General features: G+C 44.1%; 1 protein-coding gene across 1 annotated transcript; it reads right to left on the bottom strand.

Annotated features, from left to right (window-relative positions):
* Nucleotides 1-312: 312 nt before the first annotated feature.
* On the bottom strand, nucleotides 313-12,916 carry LOC310672783 (vomeronasal type-2 receptor 26-like; the record flags this gene model as incomplete). The annotated part of the gene is made up of 6 exons (XM_083430434.1): nucleotides 313-1,223; nucleotides 5,399-5,525; nucleotides 6,630-6,857; nucleotides 7,593-8,396; nucleotides 10,153-10,444; nucleotides 12,711-12,916. 6 exons carry the CDS (start codon nucleotides 12,914-12,916, stop codon nucleotides 313-315), a joined length of 2,568 nt encoding a protein of 855 aa, XP_083286560.1.
* Nucleotides 12,917-15,142: the final 2,226 nt, after the last annotated feature.

A 15,142-nucleotide genomic window follows, 5' to 3' on the forward strand; every position in this document is an offset into this window, starting at 1 on the left:
AGTATAGACAATAAAGTAACCTAGCAAATCCAAGCATCAGACTGCTATAGAAATGAAATGAATTAGAAAATAAAACTGTGGAAAATGAGTCTGGGTGACCCCAGATGAAAACTGCATAAAGACTAGTGTTGTTGAACAGATACATACTGGGATCAGGCAGTGGTACAACAGCATATGTCAAACATTATGCCCAAATGAACATTATGAATTCTTTTTCATCATTCAGGATTTAGGTGAAAGGGAAAAAACATTTGTGTATGTGGAGTTCCTGACTTTTGTGCTGGACATCAATTGTTACAATGTAAAAGCATGTTAAAAATCATATGCCTTCTTTAGTTTTCGTTGCTCCTTTGTATTCAGATCAGGCCTGTGTAGAATAATGTAGCACTTGGGAAAGAAGATGCAGCCCAGAAGCCCAGCACTGGAGGCCAAGATGGAGAAGACCTGCACAGCTACCATGTATTTCCCCTTGGTGCTCAGGTAGGTGGGCACAAAAGACACCCAAACACTGCAGAAGACCAGCATGCTGAAGGTGATCAACTTGGCTTCATTGAAGGCCCCAGGCAGCTTCCTGGCTAGGAAAGCCACTGTGAAGCAGATGGCAGCCAAGAAACCCATGTAGCCAAGGGAACTATAGAACAGGGCAATGGATCCTTCATTGCATTGCAAGATAATCTCTCCAGCGTGGGAGTGCAGGTCAGACTCTGGGAACGGTGGAGAAAGTCCCAACCATAAGGTGCAGATAGCAACTTGGACAGTGGAACAAGAAATGACAATGGAGTTGGCCAAACTCTTTCCCAGCCATCTCCTCATCCTGTTCCCTGGCTTAGTGGCCAGGAAGGCCAGCACTACAGTGATGGTTTTAGCCAACACAGAAGAGACAGCAACTGAGAAGATGATGCTGAAGACTGTTTGTCGGAGAAAGCAGGTCATTTTCCTTGGCTGGCCTATGAAGAGGAAGGAGGACAGAAAGGAAAGCAGGAGGGCTACAAGGAGGATGTAGGAGATGTCCCTGTTGTTGGCTTTGACTATGGGAGTGTCAAAGTATTTGATGAAGATTCCTAGCACAATCACTGTGGTTAAGGACAATAAGAGGGCAAAGGAAGTTAGGAGGATCCCTAAATATTCTCCATAAGCGAGGAAGACGGTTATCTTGGGTACACATTTATACTGGGCCTTGTTTGGATGGTGATCTTCTCGACACTTGGTGCAATGCTCTGCATCTGCAAAGAAGAAGAGTCATGTTTAATAGAGCTTTTCAGTGGGTTCAACCAAGACCCTGAGCCATATCCACCCTATTTGACGGGATTATGTTGGCATTCAGGTTGTGTTGAGACAGTCACATATCAATGTGGGTCAGGTTGGGTGGCCCAGAGTAATCTGGCTGTTTCTGTGGAGAAAGACACTTTGCAAAGCAACGTTGGTCTGATCTATGACTCCTCTCAATAGCTGTTGAACATATGCATCAATTGTATGGCGTATAGGGGCTCATTCCAAGTGGCGTCCCTGCAGAAAAGTTGCATATGAAGGGGCACCCTGCAGAACAGCCCCGCTGCTTTTGGCTGGGTAGGGCAGAAGGAGGCAAACTGTCTACGTCCTTGCCTCCAACCATCCGTATACTGTTTTTAATTAGAATGGGTTTTTTTTATTCTAAAAAGTTCTCCCGGTATGCCCCACAGAGAGCCTCAAGGTCCATAAATAGCAACACCCTAGTAGTCCCGGGCCCTAAGGAAGTCACATTAGCCTCAACGAGAGCCAGGGCCTTCTCAACACTGGCTCCGGCCTGGTGGAACGCTCTGCCTCATGAGACCAGGGCCCTGCAGGATCTGATTTCTTTCCGCAGGGCCTGTAAGACAGAGTTGTTCCGCCTGGCCTTTGGCTTGGAGCCAATTTGATTCCCTCCCCCTTTTCTTTTTTCTTTCTCCTCCTGCGATGAGGCTGCATTTTAATATTTTAATGTTTCAATATATTAATGTTGTATTTTAATCTTGTTTTTAAGTTGTATTCATTCAACTTGTTTTTATTATTGCTTGTTAGCCACCCTGAGCCCGGCCTTGGCTGGGGAGGGTGGGGTATAAATAAAAATTATTATTATTAAATATTAACTAATCTGTGAACTAATTCAAGATTGGATCTAAGGTGGGTGTGGGTAGGTTCATCAGGTTGGCCTCTAGCTTATCAGACAATGGGGGGGGGGGGCTGTTTTGAGGCCATGGGGTGGATCAGGGAACTATGCTGAGGCCGAATAATCTACTGTAGATTCATAACAGACTTCTGTAAAACATGCATTTCTGGATTCAGAATTTATACCAAAGAGCCTGAAAAGGCGAGTGGTGGTGAGATGACAACATATAGTAAGGCTGAGGAGCAGGGGTGGCTCTGATGCATTTAGTGATTTAGGTATTTCTATCAGACTTTTAAAAGAAGCTTAATTCACACACACACACACACACACACACACACACAAATGTGCAAGAGAAATACAGTGGAACCTTGGTTCTTGAACTTAATCCGTTTCAGAAATCCATCCAACTCCTGAAATGTTTGAAAACCAAGGCATGGTTTCTGATTGGCGCAGGCGTCCCAGGAACAATAGCCGACAACTGCATTGGACATTTGGCTTCTGAAAAACGTTCAAAAACCGGAACACTTACTTCCAGGTTTTTGGCGTTTGGGAGCCAATTTGTTCGTCAACTAAGCTGTTCGAGAACCAAGGTTCCACTGTACAAGTATATAGAGGCACCAGCTTCTCCAGAGGATTGAGGGGACCTGATGCAACATCCTAAACATTGGGGGTGGGGTGGCCCCCTCAAAAAAAGATTGGGGCCCCACAGTGTTTCAGCTCCCCGGAGCCTTGAAAGTATATATCAAAACAATAGCATGAACACAATTAAAAATACAAAATTCCAATGAAATATATGAAACTTAGGAAACAGGAAGCCCAACACTTAAGCTCCCAGTCAAAACTGACCTCATGGGTCATCCATTTCACCTCCTGCGTAAATCAAGAATACTACTTGAAGCATATTAGCCCATCCTGCCTTGAAATGCTTTTAGAAGATGCCTGACTGGATTCTTAGAATCATAGAATCATAGAGTTGGAAGAGACCACAAGGGCCTTGGAAGACACAAGAGCTACCCAGATGAAGCTGATGGACTACATGGAAATGGCGGAAATGACTGGCAGAATCCGAGACCAGGGAGAAGTCGATGGAAGAAGATTGGAAAAAAGTATATTTACAGAAATATTGCAAAATTAATGAATGTTAGAAGAATATTGGAATGAAGTTACATGGTTTTAGCAGAAGTGTTATTAAGAATTATACAAAAATTAATTGTTAATGCGCTAAAGTGGAAAATTTAAACTGTGTTAGGATAAATTATAGAACAAAAATTGAGAAAGAGGGAAAGGATTTGTTGAATCAGCTAATTTGAACTAGAATACAAAAAAGGGAGGCGCAAGGAAGTCGAGGAAACAAGCATATGAAAGATAAAAAATGAAATTTAGACGTGTTTTTAAATGTTTAAGTTTTTTCTTGTTGTTCTGTTGTATTGTTGTTGTTTTTTATCTTTGATGTATTGTTTGTTGAATTTTTGTATTGGTTTTTTTTACCTTTTTTCTTTTTGTAAATATAAAATATCTAATAAATATTACTTAAAGAGACCACAAGGGCCATCGAGTCCAACCCCCTGCCAAGCAGGAAACACCATCAGAGCACTCCTGACATATGGTTGTCTAGCCTCTGCTTAAAGACCTCCAAAGAAGGAGACTCCACCACACTCCTTGGCAGCAAATTCCACTGTCGAACAGCTCTTACTGTCAGGAAGTTCTTCCTAATGTTTAGGTGGAATCTTCTTTCTTGTAGTTTGGATCCATTGCTCCGTGTCCGCTTCTCTGGAGCAGCAGAAAACAACCTTTCTCCCTCCTCTATGTGACATCCTTTTATATATTTGAACATGGCTATCATATCACCCCTTAACCTCCTCTTCTCCAGGCTAAACATGCCCAGCTCCCTTAGCCGTTCCTCATAAGGCATCGTTTCCAGGCCTTTGACCATTTTGGTTGCCCTCCTCTGGACACGTTCCAGTTTGTCAGTGTCCTTCTTGAACTGTGGTGCCCAGAACTGGACACAGTACTCCAGGTGAGGTCTGACCAGAGCAGAATACAGTGGCACTATTACTTCCCTTGATCTAGATGCTATACTCCTATTGATGCAGCCCAGAATTGCATTGGCTTTTTTAGCTGCCGCGTCACACTGTTGGCTCATGTCAAGTTTGTGGTCAACCAAGACTCCTAGATCCTTTTCACATGTACTGCTCTCAAGCCAGGTGTCACCCATCTTGTATATGTGTCTCTCAATTTTTTTGCCCAAGTCCAATACTTTACATTTCTCCCTGTTCATCTTGTTTGTTTTGGCCTAGTTCTCTAATCTGTCAAGGTCGTTTTGAAGTGTGATCCTGTCCTCTGGGGTGTTAGCCACCCCTCCCAGTTTGGTGTCATCTGCAAATTTGATCAGGATGCCCTTGAGTCCATCATCCAAGTTGTTGATAAAGATGTTGAATAAGACCGGGCCCAAGACAGAACCCTGTGGCACCCCACTAGTCACTCTTCTCCAGGATGAAGAGGAACCATTGATGAGCACCCTTTGGGTTTGGTCAGTCAGCCAGTTACAAATCCACTGAGTGGTAGCATAGTCAAGACCGCATTTTACCAGCTTCTTTACAAGAATATCATGGGGCACCTTGTCAAATGCCTTGCTGAAATCAAGGTAGGCTACATCCACTGGGTCCCCATCATCTACCAGGCTTGTAATTCTGTCAAAAAATGAGATCAGGTTCGTCTGACATGACTTATTTTTCAGAAATCCATGCTGACTATTGGTGATCACAGCATTCCTTTCTAGATGCTCACAGACTGTTTGCTTAATGATCTGTTCCAGAATCTTCCCTGGTATTGATGTCAGACTGACTCGGCGGTAATTATTTGGGTCCTCTCTTTTCCCCTTTTTGAAAATAGGGACAACATTTTCCCTCCTCCAGTCTGCTGGGACTTCGCCTGTTCTCCAGGAATTCTCAAAGATGACTGCCAGTGGTTCTGAGATCACATCTGCCAGTTCTTTTAATACTCTTGGATGCAGTTCATCTGGCCCTGGAGACTTGAATACATCTAGACTAGCCAAGTATTCTTGTACTATCTCCTTAGTTATTCTGGGCTGTGTTTCCTCTGCTGAATCATTTGCTCCAAATTCTTCAGGTCGGGCATTGTTTTTTTTATCGGAGAAGACTGAGGCAAAGAAGGCATTGAGGAGTTCAGCCCTTTCTGTGTCCCCTGTTTGCATTTCACCATCTTCTCCTCTGAGTGACCCCAAGGGCTTCCCTTTCTGCTGGTGTCACCCACCTTCCTGAGTGGAGATCGTCCCTTTTGCACAGGGAATGCAGTCATAGCAGCAGATTGGCTTTCCTTCCTGAATCACTTTGACAAATCCAGGTTCACAACTTTCCACACACCTGGAAGTAGGAAGTGTCTAAGCATAAAGACAAGGCGAGTCAATGAAAACGTGTTCAGGGTAATGTAACAATGTAAATAAGACGTAAGGTTGGGAAGGGCCTAACTGGACCTTTAGCCCCAGGTTCAACTTGAGCCTTGCATTTTTAAAGTATAGTAAGTTTAATGCAAATTTTGCAATTAAATCGAACCCTGCAAGGCTGAAACAACCACCACGTTGCTTGAGACACAATATGTTGCACGGTAACATAAAACTGGGTCTTCTCTGTTGCACACCCCAGCTGTAAGAATAGATCAGGGGTCAGCAAATTTTTTCAGCAGGGGGCCGGTGCACTGTCCCTCAGACCTTGTGCGGCGCCGGACTATTTTTTTTTTGGGGGGGGGAGAACAAATTCCTATGCCCCACAAATAACCCAGAGGTGCATTTTAAATGAAAGGACAGATTCTACTCATGTAAAAAACACACTGATTCCTGGACTGTCTGTGGGCTGGATTTAGAAGGCGATTGGGCCAGATCCAGCCCCTGGGCCTTAGTTTACCCACCCATGGAATAGATGTTTATGTCAGTTTGCATTTCTTAGTACAGAAAGCATTGATCTGATGTGTAGAGATCTTTCCTATTCTAATTAATTCAAGAGGGTTCTGGGTGAAAGAAACAAGCAGAAGGTTCATGATGTTTGGGTTATTCCTTCAGAGAAGCTGAGTACAGCGGCTTAAACTGGTTCTGTTATCTCTTTCAGTCAAGGTAATGCTGACTATAAAAGTAGGGCCAGAAGGAGCCCAGGTTTCACTTTCTCTTTCCATCTCTTTTTCTTCTGGTGTGGTGTTCTGTATACAGTGGTACCTCGGGTTAAGAACTTAATTCGTTCCAGAGGTCCGTTCTTAACCTGAAACTGTTCTTAACCTAAGATAGCACTTTAGCTAATGGGGCCTCCCGCTGCCTCCTTGCTGCCGCACAATTTCTGTTCTCATCCTGAAGCAAAGTTCTTAACCCAAGGTACTATTTCTGGGTTAGCGGAGTCTGTAACCTGAAGCGTCTGTAACCCGAGGTACCACTGTATCGTACACTTATAAAAGCTTAAGGAACATACAATGAAAAGAAATATATGATTGCCCCCCTCACCTGATTGAACCACTTTGGCCACACAATGGCCTCCTGGTCGATGGTGCACTTCAGGTCTGGCGATCCCTGTCTGTCAATACTCCCAAACTTCACTCTGAGTATGGACCTATTGGGGAACACCACCCAGTTCACAATGTCCAGGTCAGCTACCAGCTCCCCATTCTCGTCCAAATACACTAAGTCCATGGAAGCATTGTAGAACTGGGAATTTCCTAGGAAAGGATGGAGCTGGAATGGTAGAGAAAAGAGCAGCATTTAGAACATGGGAAAGGACACTGACTATCCATTTCTGCCCATTTCATGCTTGGAGCAGCTCTGATTTGGGGCTGGTTGCAGACTCAAGTAGCTCAGTCAATTATGGTTCTCTCGGTTTCTCATCTTTTCCAATCTTGAATTCCATTCTCCATGTTCTTCCTCCAGCTTCAACAGCATTTTAGTGCCCATTTCTTCTAATGGACACTTCTTTGTATGTGGGTTTGGCTAATATATACACACTACGATATATATTTTCTCTAGTATATTCATTTTTTATGCACACCTGCCCCAATATAAGCGTTTTTCTAAGCACTGGTTGGAGAACTGCATCAAAAAAACTAATAGAAGTGGGAATTTGAAAGGATGACTGTGCTTCCCTTCTTGAATTGTTTCTGAAAGTATGGATTAGGTAGCTTTCCCCCTTTTAAATCAAACTGAAACAAATTTCTAATATGGACTCACAGTCTGGGGAATGTCACCCTCCCTGCCCAAAAGAACCCAAGGTAACGGGAGTGATTGGGACTTGTTACCAGAAGAGTTGTGTCCTCTGAGGCCAGTGTAATGGAGCAAAAATTGGAACAGGAACTGGGTTTGCAATTTTTCACTTTACCACTCCACATTCTCTAGTGATGAGGAGCTCTCTATGTCCTAAACCAGAGATTCGCAAACTTTTTCAGACTGTCTATGATGGAAAAGAAAATACCGTACCTGCCATGGCTGTAGCCTTTGAGCTTCCAGTCTCTCCCTCACCCTTTGCTTAGATCTAGATGAATATGCAGCATTTAAGGCATGTGCCACGGTTTGGACAGCATTGTAGATTCTGTGGCAGTCCAGAGAAAGGCTTCTTTGCAGATCATCTTGGGGCAGCAGCACTTCCGGTTTCTCTCTCTCTCTGCATCTTGTCCAGCCTTTCACTGACAATGCATCCTTTAAATAGGAACAACGAAAAGCTTTGTCCCAAAACTGCTTGATAGCAAAGAAAAAGGGCTCAAAGTCATCATATTTGGTCCTTTCATTTGTCTCAATAAAGAAGGAAAAAATACCACGGATTTGTTGGGAAGTTAAGCCACTGTACATCAACTCCAAGGAGACGTCCCACATAGCTGTTGTGATCCAGATTTTCCCAACAAGGGATTTCATCTCAAGAGCATTTTGTACAAGTAGCATTCCATCTAAGAAATAAGTCATATCTGCATAGTAAACAAATACATGGACTTGTTTCCACTTGAGGAATGGAAACAAATCCGTCCGTATTGTATTTGTATTCAGTCCTTGAATGGTTAGTGAGATGACAACACAAACATCACTTCGGGTGAGCACAGGTGTCAAGGACTTCATGAACCTCTCTCCATCGTCCGTGTCTGGAGCAATGAGACCAATCAATGTCCATCTGAAGTGATGGAGCAGCTTGACAATCCCTGGGTACTGGGCTTCTTCTTTGGGGACCATCCGGTAGAAGAAAGGATACTGCTTCTTATCATTTAGAACATTAGAGACAAAAGCATAACTGACCTGGGAAGGAATGAGAGATTTGTGACTCATTTGAGTTCAAATCAAGGCCCAAATATTTCCAACCCCTGCACTGGAATAATATTAGAAACATAGAAATGTAGAATTGGATGGGACCTTGAGGGTCATCTAGTCCAACCCTTGCAATGACTGAATCTCAACTAATGCATCCTTGACAGATGGCCAGCCAGCCTCAGCTAAAAAACCTCCAAAGAAGGAGAGCCCACTGTCTTCCAAGGAAGTCCATTCTACTGTCAAACAGCTCCTACTTTCAGAAAGTTATTTCTAATGTTCAGTTGGAATCTCCCTCATTCGTTCGGGTTCTACCATCTGGAGCAGCAGAAAGCAAGCTCGCTCCATCTTCTATATCCTTTAGATATTGGAAGATGGCTATCATATTGAAATAATCATACATAAACATCATATCTAAATGTCTAAAAGAGCTTGTGTATGTAATCTCAGAGCCTCTGTCTATAATCTTTGAGAATTCTTGGAGAACAGGTGAGGTCCATGCAGACTGGAGGTGGGCAAATGTTGTCCCCGTCTTCAAAAAGGAGGTAACTACCAACCAGTAGGAATGACATCGATACCAGGGAAGGTCCTAAAACAGATAATTCAACAATCTGTCTGTGAGCATTTAAAAAAGGATGATCTGATTACTGAGGTAACTGTTAGGGTGAATTTGTAACTGGTTTACTATCCAAACCCAAAGAGTGCTCATTTATAGTTCTTCATCATCCTGGAAAAAAGTAACAAGTAGGGTGCTGCAGGGTTCTGTCTTGGGTCTGTTGTTGTTCAATATCTTTATAAATGACTTGGATGAAGGAATTGATGGAGTGCTTATCCAATTTGTAGATAGGAGAACTAGGCCCAAACTAACAAAATGAATTTCAGTAGCAACAAATGTAAGGCTCTGCACTTAAGCAAGAAGAATCAGCTGCACAAATATAAGATGGGGGACACCTGGCTTGCTAGTAGTACATGTGGAAAGGATCTGGGGTATCAACAGAAGGGTATCAACACGTATCAACAGAAGGATGCAGCAGCAAAAAACCTCATGCTATTCTTGGCTGCATCAACAGAAGTATAGTGTCCAGATCAAGGAAAGTAATAGTACCACTCTATTCTGCCTTGGTCAAACCACACCTGGAATACTGTGTCCAATTCTGGGCACCACAAATTAAGAAGGATGTTGACAAGCTGGAACATTGGCAGAGGAGGGTGGCCAAGATGACCAAGGGTCTGGAAACCAAGCCTTATGAGGAATGGTTGAAGGAGCTGCATATGTTAAGTCTGGAAAAGAAGAGACTGATATGATAGCCATCTTCAAATATCTCAAGGGCTGTCACATAGATAATGAGCTTGGCTCTTTACTTAATGCCCCCCCCCAAAAAAACACACTAAAGCTGGTATAAATTGAAAAATAATGTCTGATGACATTTTGATGAGGATAATGCCATGTGGATGTTGAAAAACATGTATGAGCAACATCAAGTCCACCATAAAATGTTGTATGGAAGCATCCATAGTCTTGTTTTGAAATTGTGCAAAAATATATATGAGTAGAGATGACTATGTGAGAAAAGAAAGATATGTTTCTGTCCTCCAAGAGCAGTGAAACCTATTTCAATTCACCAACAATTCTCTGTTTTAAAAAGTGTCTCTTTCCAGCATCACTTTGAATATACATCCCACCCATTTGTTGCATTCCCTGGATTTAGGCTCAACCAGGAAATGCCCCACTTGTCTCCATTCCTACCTGTGGGATTTTATCCGTGCCCATCAAGCTTGAAATCCAGATGGAGTTTTGAGAGCCAGCCCCTTCCAAAACAGTGAATACATTAGTCTGTCTACCACAGTTGTAGTTTGGAATATTTGCCTGCCCAGGAGACAGCAGGTCCAGCAAAGCATCATAGGTCACCCTTCCATCAAAAAAGTTCTCATAGATGCTGTAGCCCAGGGTGATGTTGGGTAAGAGCTTGGGATTCCGATTGATCTCTTGGATGGAAAACACAAAGGACAAGAGCTGCCAGTATTTTGTGGCTCCTTTCCTACAAAAATGTACATATCAGATCATCCTTGAGCATTCAGTGAACATATCAGATTTAACTCTGGCTGTTTAAGATAAGAAGAGTTTGGATTTGATATCCCACTTGATCACTACCCGAAGAAGTCTCAAAGCGGTTAACATTCTCCTGTCCCTTCCTCCCCCGCAACAAACACTCTGTGAGGTGAGTGGGGCTGAGAGGCTTCAGAGAAGTGTGACTAGCCCAAGGTCACCCAGCAGCTGCATGTGGAGGAGCGGAGATGTGAACCTGGTTCACCAGATTACAGATTACTCTTGATGATTCACCCTCTTGCCAACACTTTCTTTTCTTAACTTTCCATTTTCCTGACCATTGCCTCCTACATTTATTCTCATTATATACAATGCATGCAATGGAGTATAGTGTACTCTATAGTGCAGATCAAGCGAAGTCATAGCAACTGCACACTCATGCGCACACAAACGCACATACATTCACATGCAGCTGCAGTTCAGCTGCAAACACACAGTGAAGCTAAACACAACCTCCTGTTTCTAATTCTTGAAAGTATCTGAACACCCTTCCCCCAGTTGTCCCACCAAGCCTCACTACTTCTTTTGGAAGACCCCTTTCATGTTCATCTCCCTGGCTGAACATTACTCTGCTCTGGTGGCTGCTCATTGCCCCATGTTCGCTCTGCAAACACCTCACTTCCCCCAGCTGTGCAGGACTGTGGATAAGCTAATGATGGGAGCTTCCAGACTGTGGCTGTCTTGCGGGTGGGATCCAATGGCACACCAGCAAATTCCGGCCGCACCATTAATGTGGTGGATTTAGGCTCAATTACAACAATCCTTCCAAGCCCAGAGACATTTTTGGGGGGGGGGTAAGGAAAGTGACAGAAAACATACTGGAAAGTGTGGAATAACAACCCCTTGATGGCATGTTGCATGACCTCCCCACAAGTGAATCAGAATGAACACTAATCAATGGGCCATATGGCAGTGACCTAGCAACAGTTGCCTTCTTTAAAATCTTAAGAACGGCCAAGAAGATGCCGAATGAGGATGTTGTAACTGGGCTACATGCAGTGAGGTGCAATGCAACCAAGACAGAATTGGGGGGGGGGGGGGAGGTTGTCCCTACAAAAATCAAGCAAGGACTACTTTAGCTACAACCCTGCATCTGTTCAGAGGACTTGAGAGGAAAGGCGGCATTGTTCTGTTCTACCATCCTTTACAGAAGTGGTCTCCTGTATCAGGCCCAAGGGAGCCCATCTGGTCCAGCCTCCTGTTCTGATAGCGGCCAACCAGACGTTCATGGGAAGCCAAGAGCGCTCTCCCCACTTGCAATTCTCAGCTACTGGTGTTGAGAGGCATGCTGCCTCAGTGAATGGAGAACATGACGACTAGTATCCCTTGCTAACCTAATATTCCATGAATCCTTCTGCATGCATGCTTCCCACAGGCATCTGATTGAGCACTGTGATAAAAGGATGCATTCTGCCTGATTCAGTGGGCTCTTATGTTCTTGGAGGGAGTACTAGATAATGAGAGAAATCCTGGTAAGTGGGGACATTTGGAGCTCATGGAAATGTTACACACACACACACACACACAGAGAGAGAGAGAGAGAGAGAGAGAGAGAGAGAGAGAGAATTTTATCGGCATGCCACCCTTCCACAATTCAAACCAAGCTCAAGGTACTTACAACCACAAGAGCCAACTCCTAGGGACTGAGGTCCCTTCATCCCCCCGATAAAATATTTGAGGGGGCTGCCCCCCCATTGATGGGCATTGCTATTCAAATGATGCGTGTGTGCCACATCACGTGACAATGCAGGGTGGGGTTTACTTGCCCACCCCCCCAATATTTTTTTCAAGTTGGCACCCCTGCTTACAATGTGAAAAATGAATAACTGCAACATAACAAAACAATGAAGAAAATTTGAAAATTTGCAACCCAACGGAACCATTTCTGCATAAATCACAATATCTAAAATCAAGATGTAAAAAACCCCAACAGCAACATCCCCCGCTCCCACAACAACCCTGCCAAACAACACTGCAGCCCAAGTCTGTTCAGCATCCTCAGCTATTGTAGCTGGTATCAGTCAGGAGCCAACCACCTGGCCAGTTGCGAAGAAGATAGGAATCATAGAATCATAGAATCATAGAGTTGGAAGAGACCACAAGGGCCATCGAGTCCAACCCCCTGCCAAGCAGGAAGGAAGGGAGCAAGTAATAGGAAGCAAAGCATCCCATAATTCCATCTCCACAAAACGGCTTACCAAAGAAAGCTGGTAGAGGGAGTGCTGCTGAAGCTATGAGCTCGAAATAAAGTATTTGTGGCAGAGATGACCCCGCTGATGAGGTGGTCTCCTGGCCTGTAATAATTAGCTGAGTCTATTCCATCCCTTTCCAAAGTAAGAGGGCACCTTGTCTTTTGTATCACACAGTCTGCATAAGGCAGTAGCAGCAGCAGAACCAGGGCCATCCTGGGTTTTCCTGGAAATGCTGCCTCCTTTATGGCAGCTCTCCTACGATGAATTAGAAGAATCGTTTGAAGAAGCCAAAGCTTTTGTTGTAGTGATTGTGGTGGTTCAGGAGCTTTCTTGATGGAGCCCAGCCAAGGAATCACAAAGGGCAGAGTTATTATGGCCTGTCCTCAATCTCAGCCGAGGCTTTCGGTGGCACAGGAGACGTTTGTGTGGCTCAGGTGCAAGACATCACCTCATATTGTTCTAATTTCCAGTGTGTCTTTTAGCAGACTCGAAGTTGATCTTTGGACAAATCTCTTCGGCTTTAGTGCAAAGTATCAGCACCCCTCTCCCCATGAATCACTATTATTTTGATAATTATAAAGGGAAGACGTATCACTTCTGTGACACTCTGAACTCCTTATGCAGCTCCACCTGCAGGTGTGGCGCTGGAGGAAAAACATGTTTGTAAAAAAGGATGACACCTGGCTCCAAATCCTGACATGAACATGCCCAACTTTGGTGAAATAAGACATTCATAGGAGTCAAAGTTCAATGTTTCCTTTTAGGATTTACCTGAACTATCATGGGCAACTGCATGACATCCGCCAGAGGCCTGTTGCCTACTTATGTTGGTATATTACTTCTTTTATAGCAAATCTCCCCCCCCCCCCAAGGAAAGGGGATCAAGAGGAGGCTTGACATAGAAAAATAGGATTTCCTTTTCCTCACTTAGAGCAAAGCTTCCTGGTTTACCACAGTGGGCTTGGGGAATTCCCATATAACTTTATTGTGCCTTCAGCAAGGCATATACTTTTGTGTCTTCACAATGTGAAGTAACGGTTAGAGTGCTGGAATAGGGCCTGGGAGGCTAGGGTTCAAATCCTCACTCAGCAAGGAAGCTCCCACATGTGTCTCTGTCTCCCTAAGGCTTGCATGACTACAGGCTCCCTATCGAATGCAGTGTTTGGGTGTCCTTTGTGCAATTGGCGGACTACAAATCAGCGATCATTGTGAGGGCATCCTCAGTAATCAGATATATTATTTATATAAGGTAAAACCATTTCACATGGAACAGGACAGTATAAATTCAGCAAAAACTGTAAAAGAAGCACCTCTGTGGGAGGTCACTGCCTCTCAGCTTTACCTGTATCACAGTGTTGTTTAGGTGATAAAACTGAGAAACCTTTCATCATGGAGGAAGGCAACAGTATAGGCACAAATATTAAATAAGCAAATGAAATCACCATTTTCCCCCACACCTCTTTTAGATATCCTTTTTTCTGACTCTCCCTTATATTGATATCTTTCCCCCTAAAATGTAATAGAACATAGTTGGTTATGGATTTAAATGATGCTAAAGCACTCCTTTTTCCTCCTTAGATGCAAAACATTGCACAAAATGCCCAGAAGATCAGCATCCAAACAAGGGTCAAGTTCAATGCATTCCGAAAAGTATCTCCTTCCTGACCTATGAAGAAACTTTGGGGAGGGTTCTAGCTTCCATTGCTATCTTGCTGCTATTAATGACAAGCATTGTTTTAGGAATCTTCCTTAAATACAAAGAAACGTCCATAGTCAAAGCCAATAACCGGGACATCTCCTACATCCTCCTTGTCTCCCTCCTGCTCTCTTTTTCATCCCCCTTCCTATTCATTGGCCGGCCAAGGAAAGAGACCTGCCTTCTCCGACAAATGGTCTTCAGCATCATCTTCTCAGTTGCCGTCTCTTCTTTGTTGGCTAAAACCATCACTGTGGTGCTGGCTTTCATGGCCACAAAGCCAGGGAACAGAGTGAGGAGATGGCTGGGGAAAAGTCTGGCCAACGCTGTTGTCATTTCCTGTTCCAGTGTCCAAGTTCTCATCAGCACCACCTGGCTGAGTACCTCTCCCCCATTCCCAGACTCTGACATGCACTCTCAGCCTGCAGAGATTATCCTGCAATGCAATGAAGGGTCTGTGGCCATGTTTTATGGTGCCCTGGGCTACATGGGCTTCCTGGCTGCTGTCTGCTTCGTGGTGGCTTTCCTAGCCAGGAAGCTGCCTGGGGCATTCAATGAGGCCAAGCTGATCACCTTCAGCATGCTGGTCTTCTGCAGTGTTTGGGTGTTCTTTGTGCCCACCTACCTGAGCACCAAGGGGAAATACATGGTAGCCGTGCAGGTCTTCTCTATCTTGGCCTCTAGTGCTGGGCTTCTGGGCTGCATCTTCATGCCCAAGTGCTACATTATATTACTCAGGCCT

This window comes from Podarcis tiliguerta (assembly GCF_965153285.1).
Source record: "Podarcis tiliguerta genome assembly, chromosome: 2".
Classification (NCBI taxonomy): domain Eukaryota; kingdom Metazoa; phylum Chordata; class Lepidosauria; order Squamata; family Lacertidae; genus Podarcis; species Podarcis tiliguerta.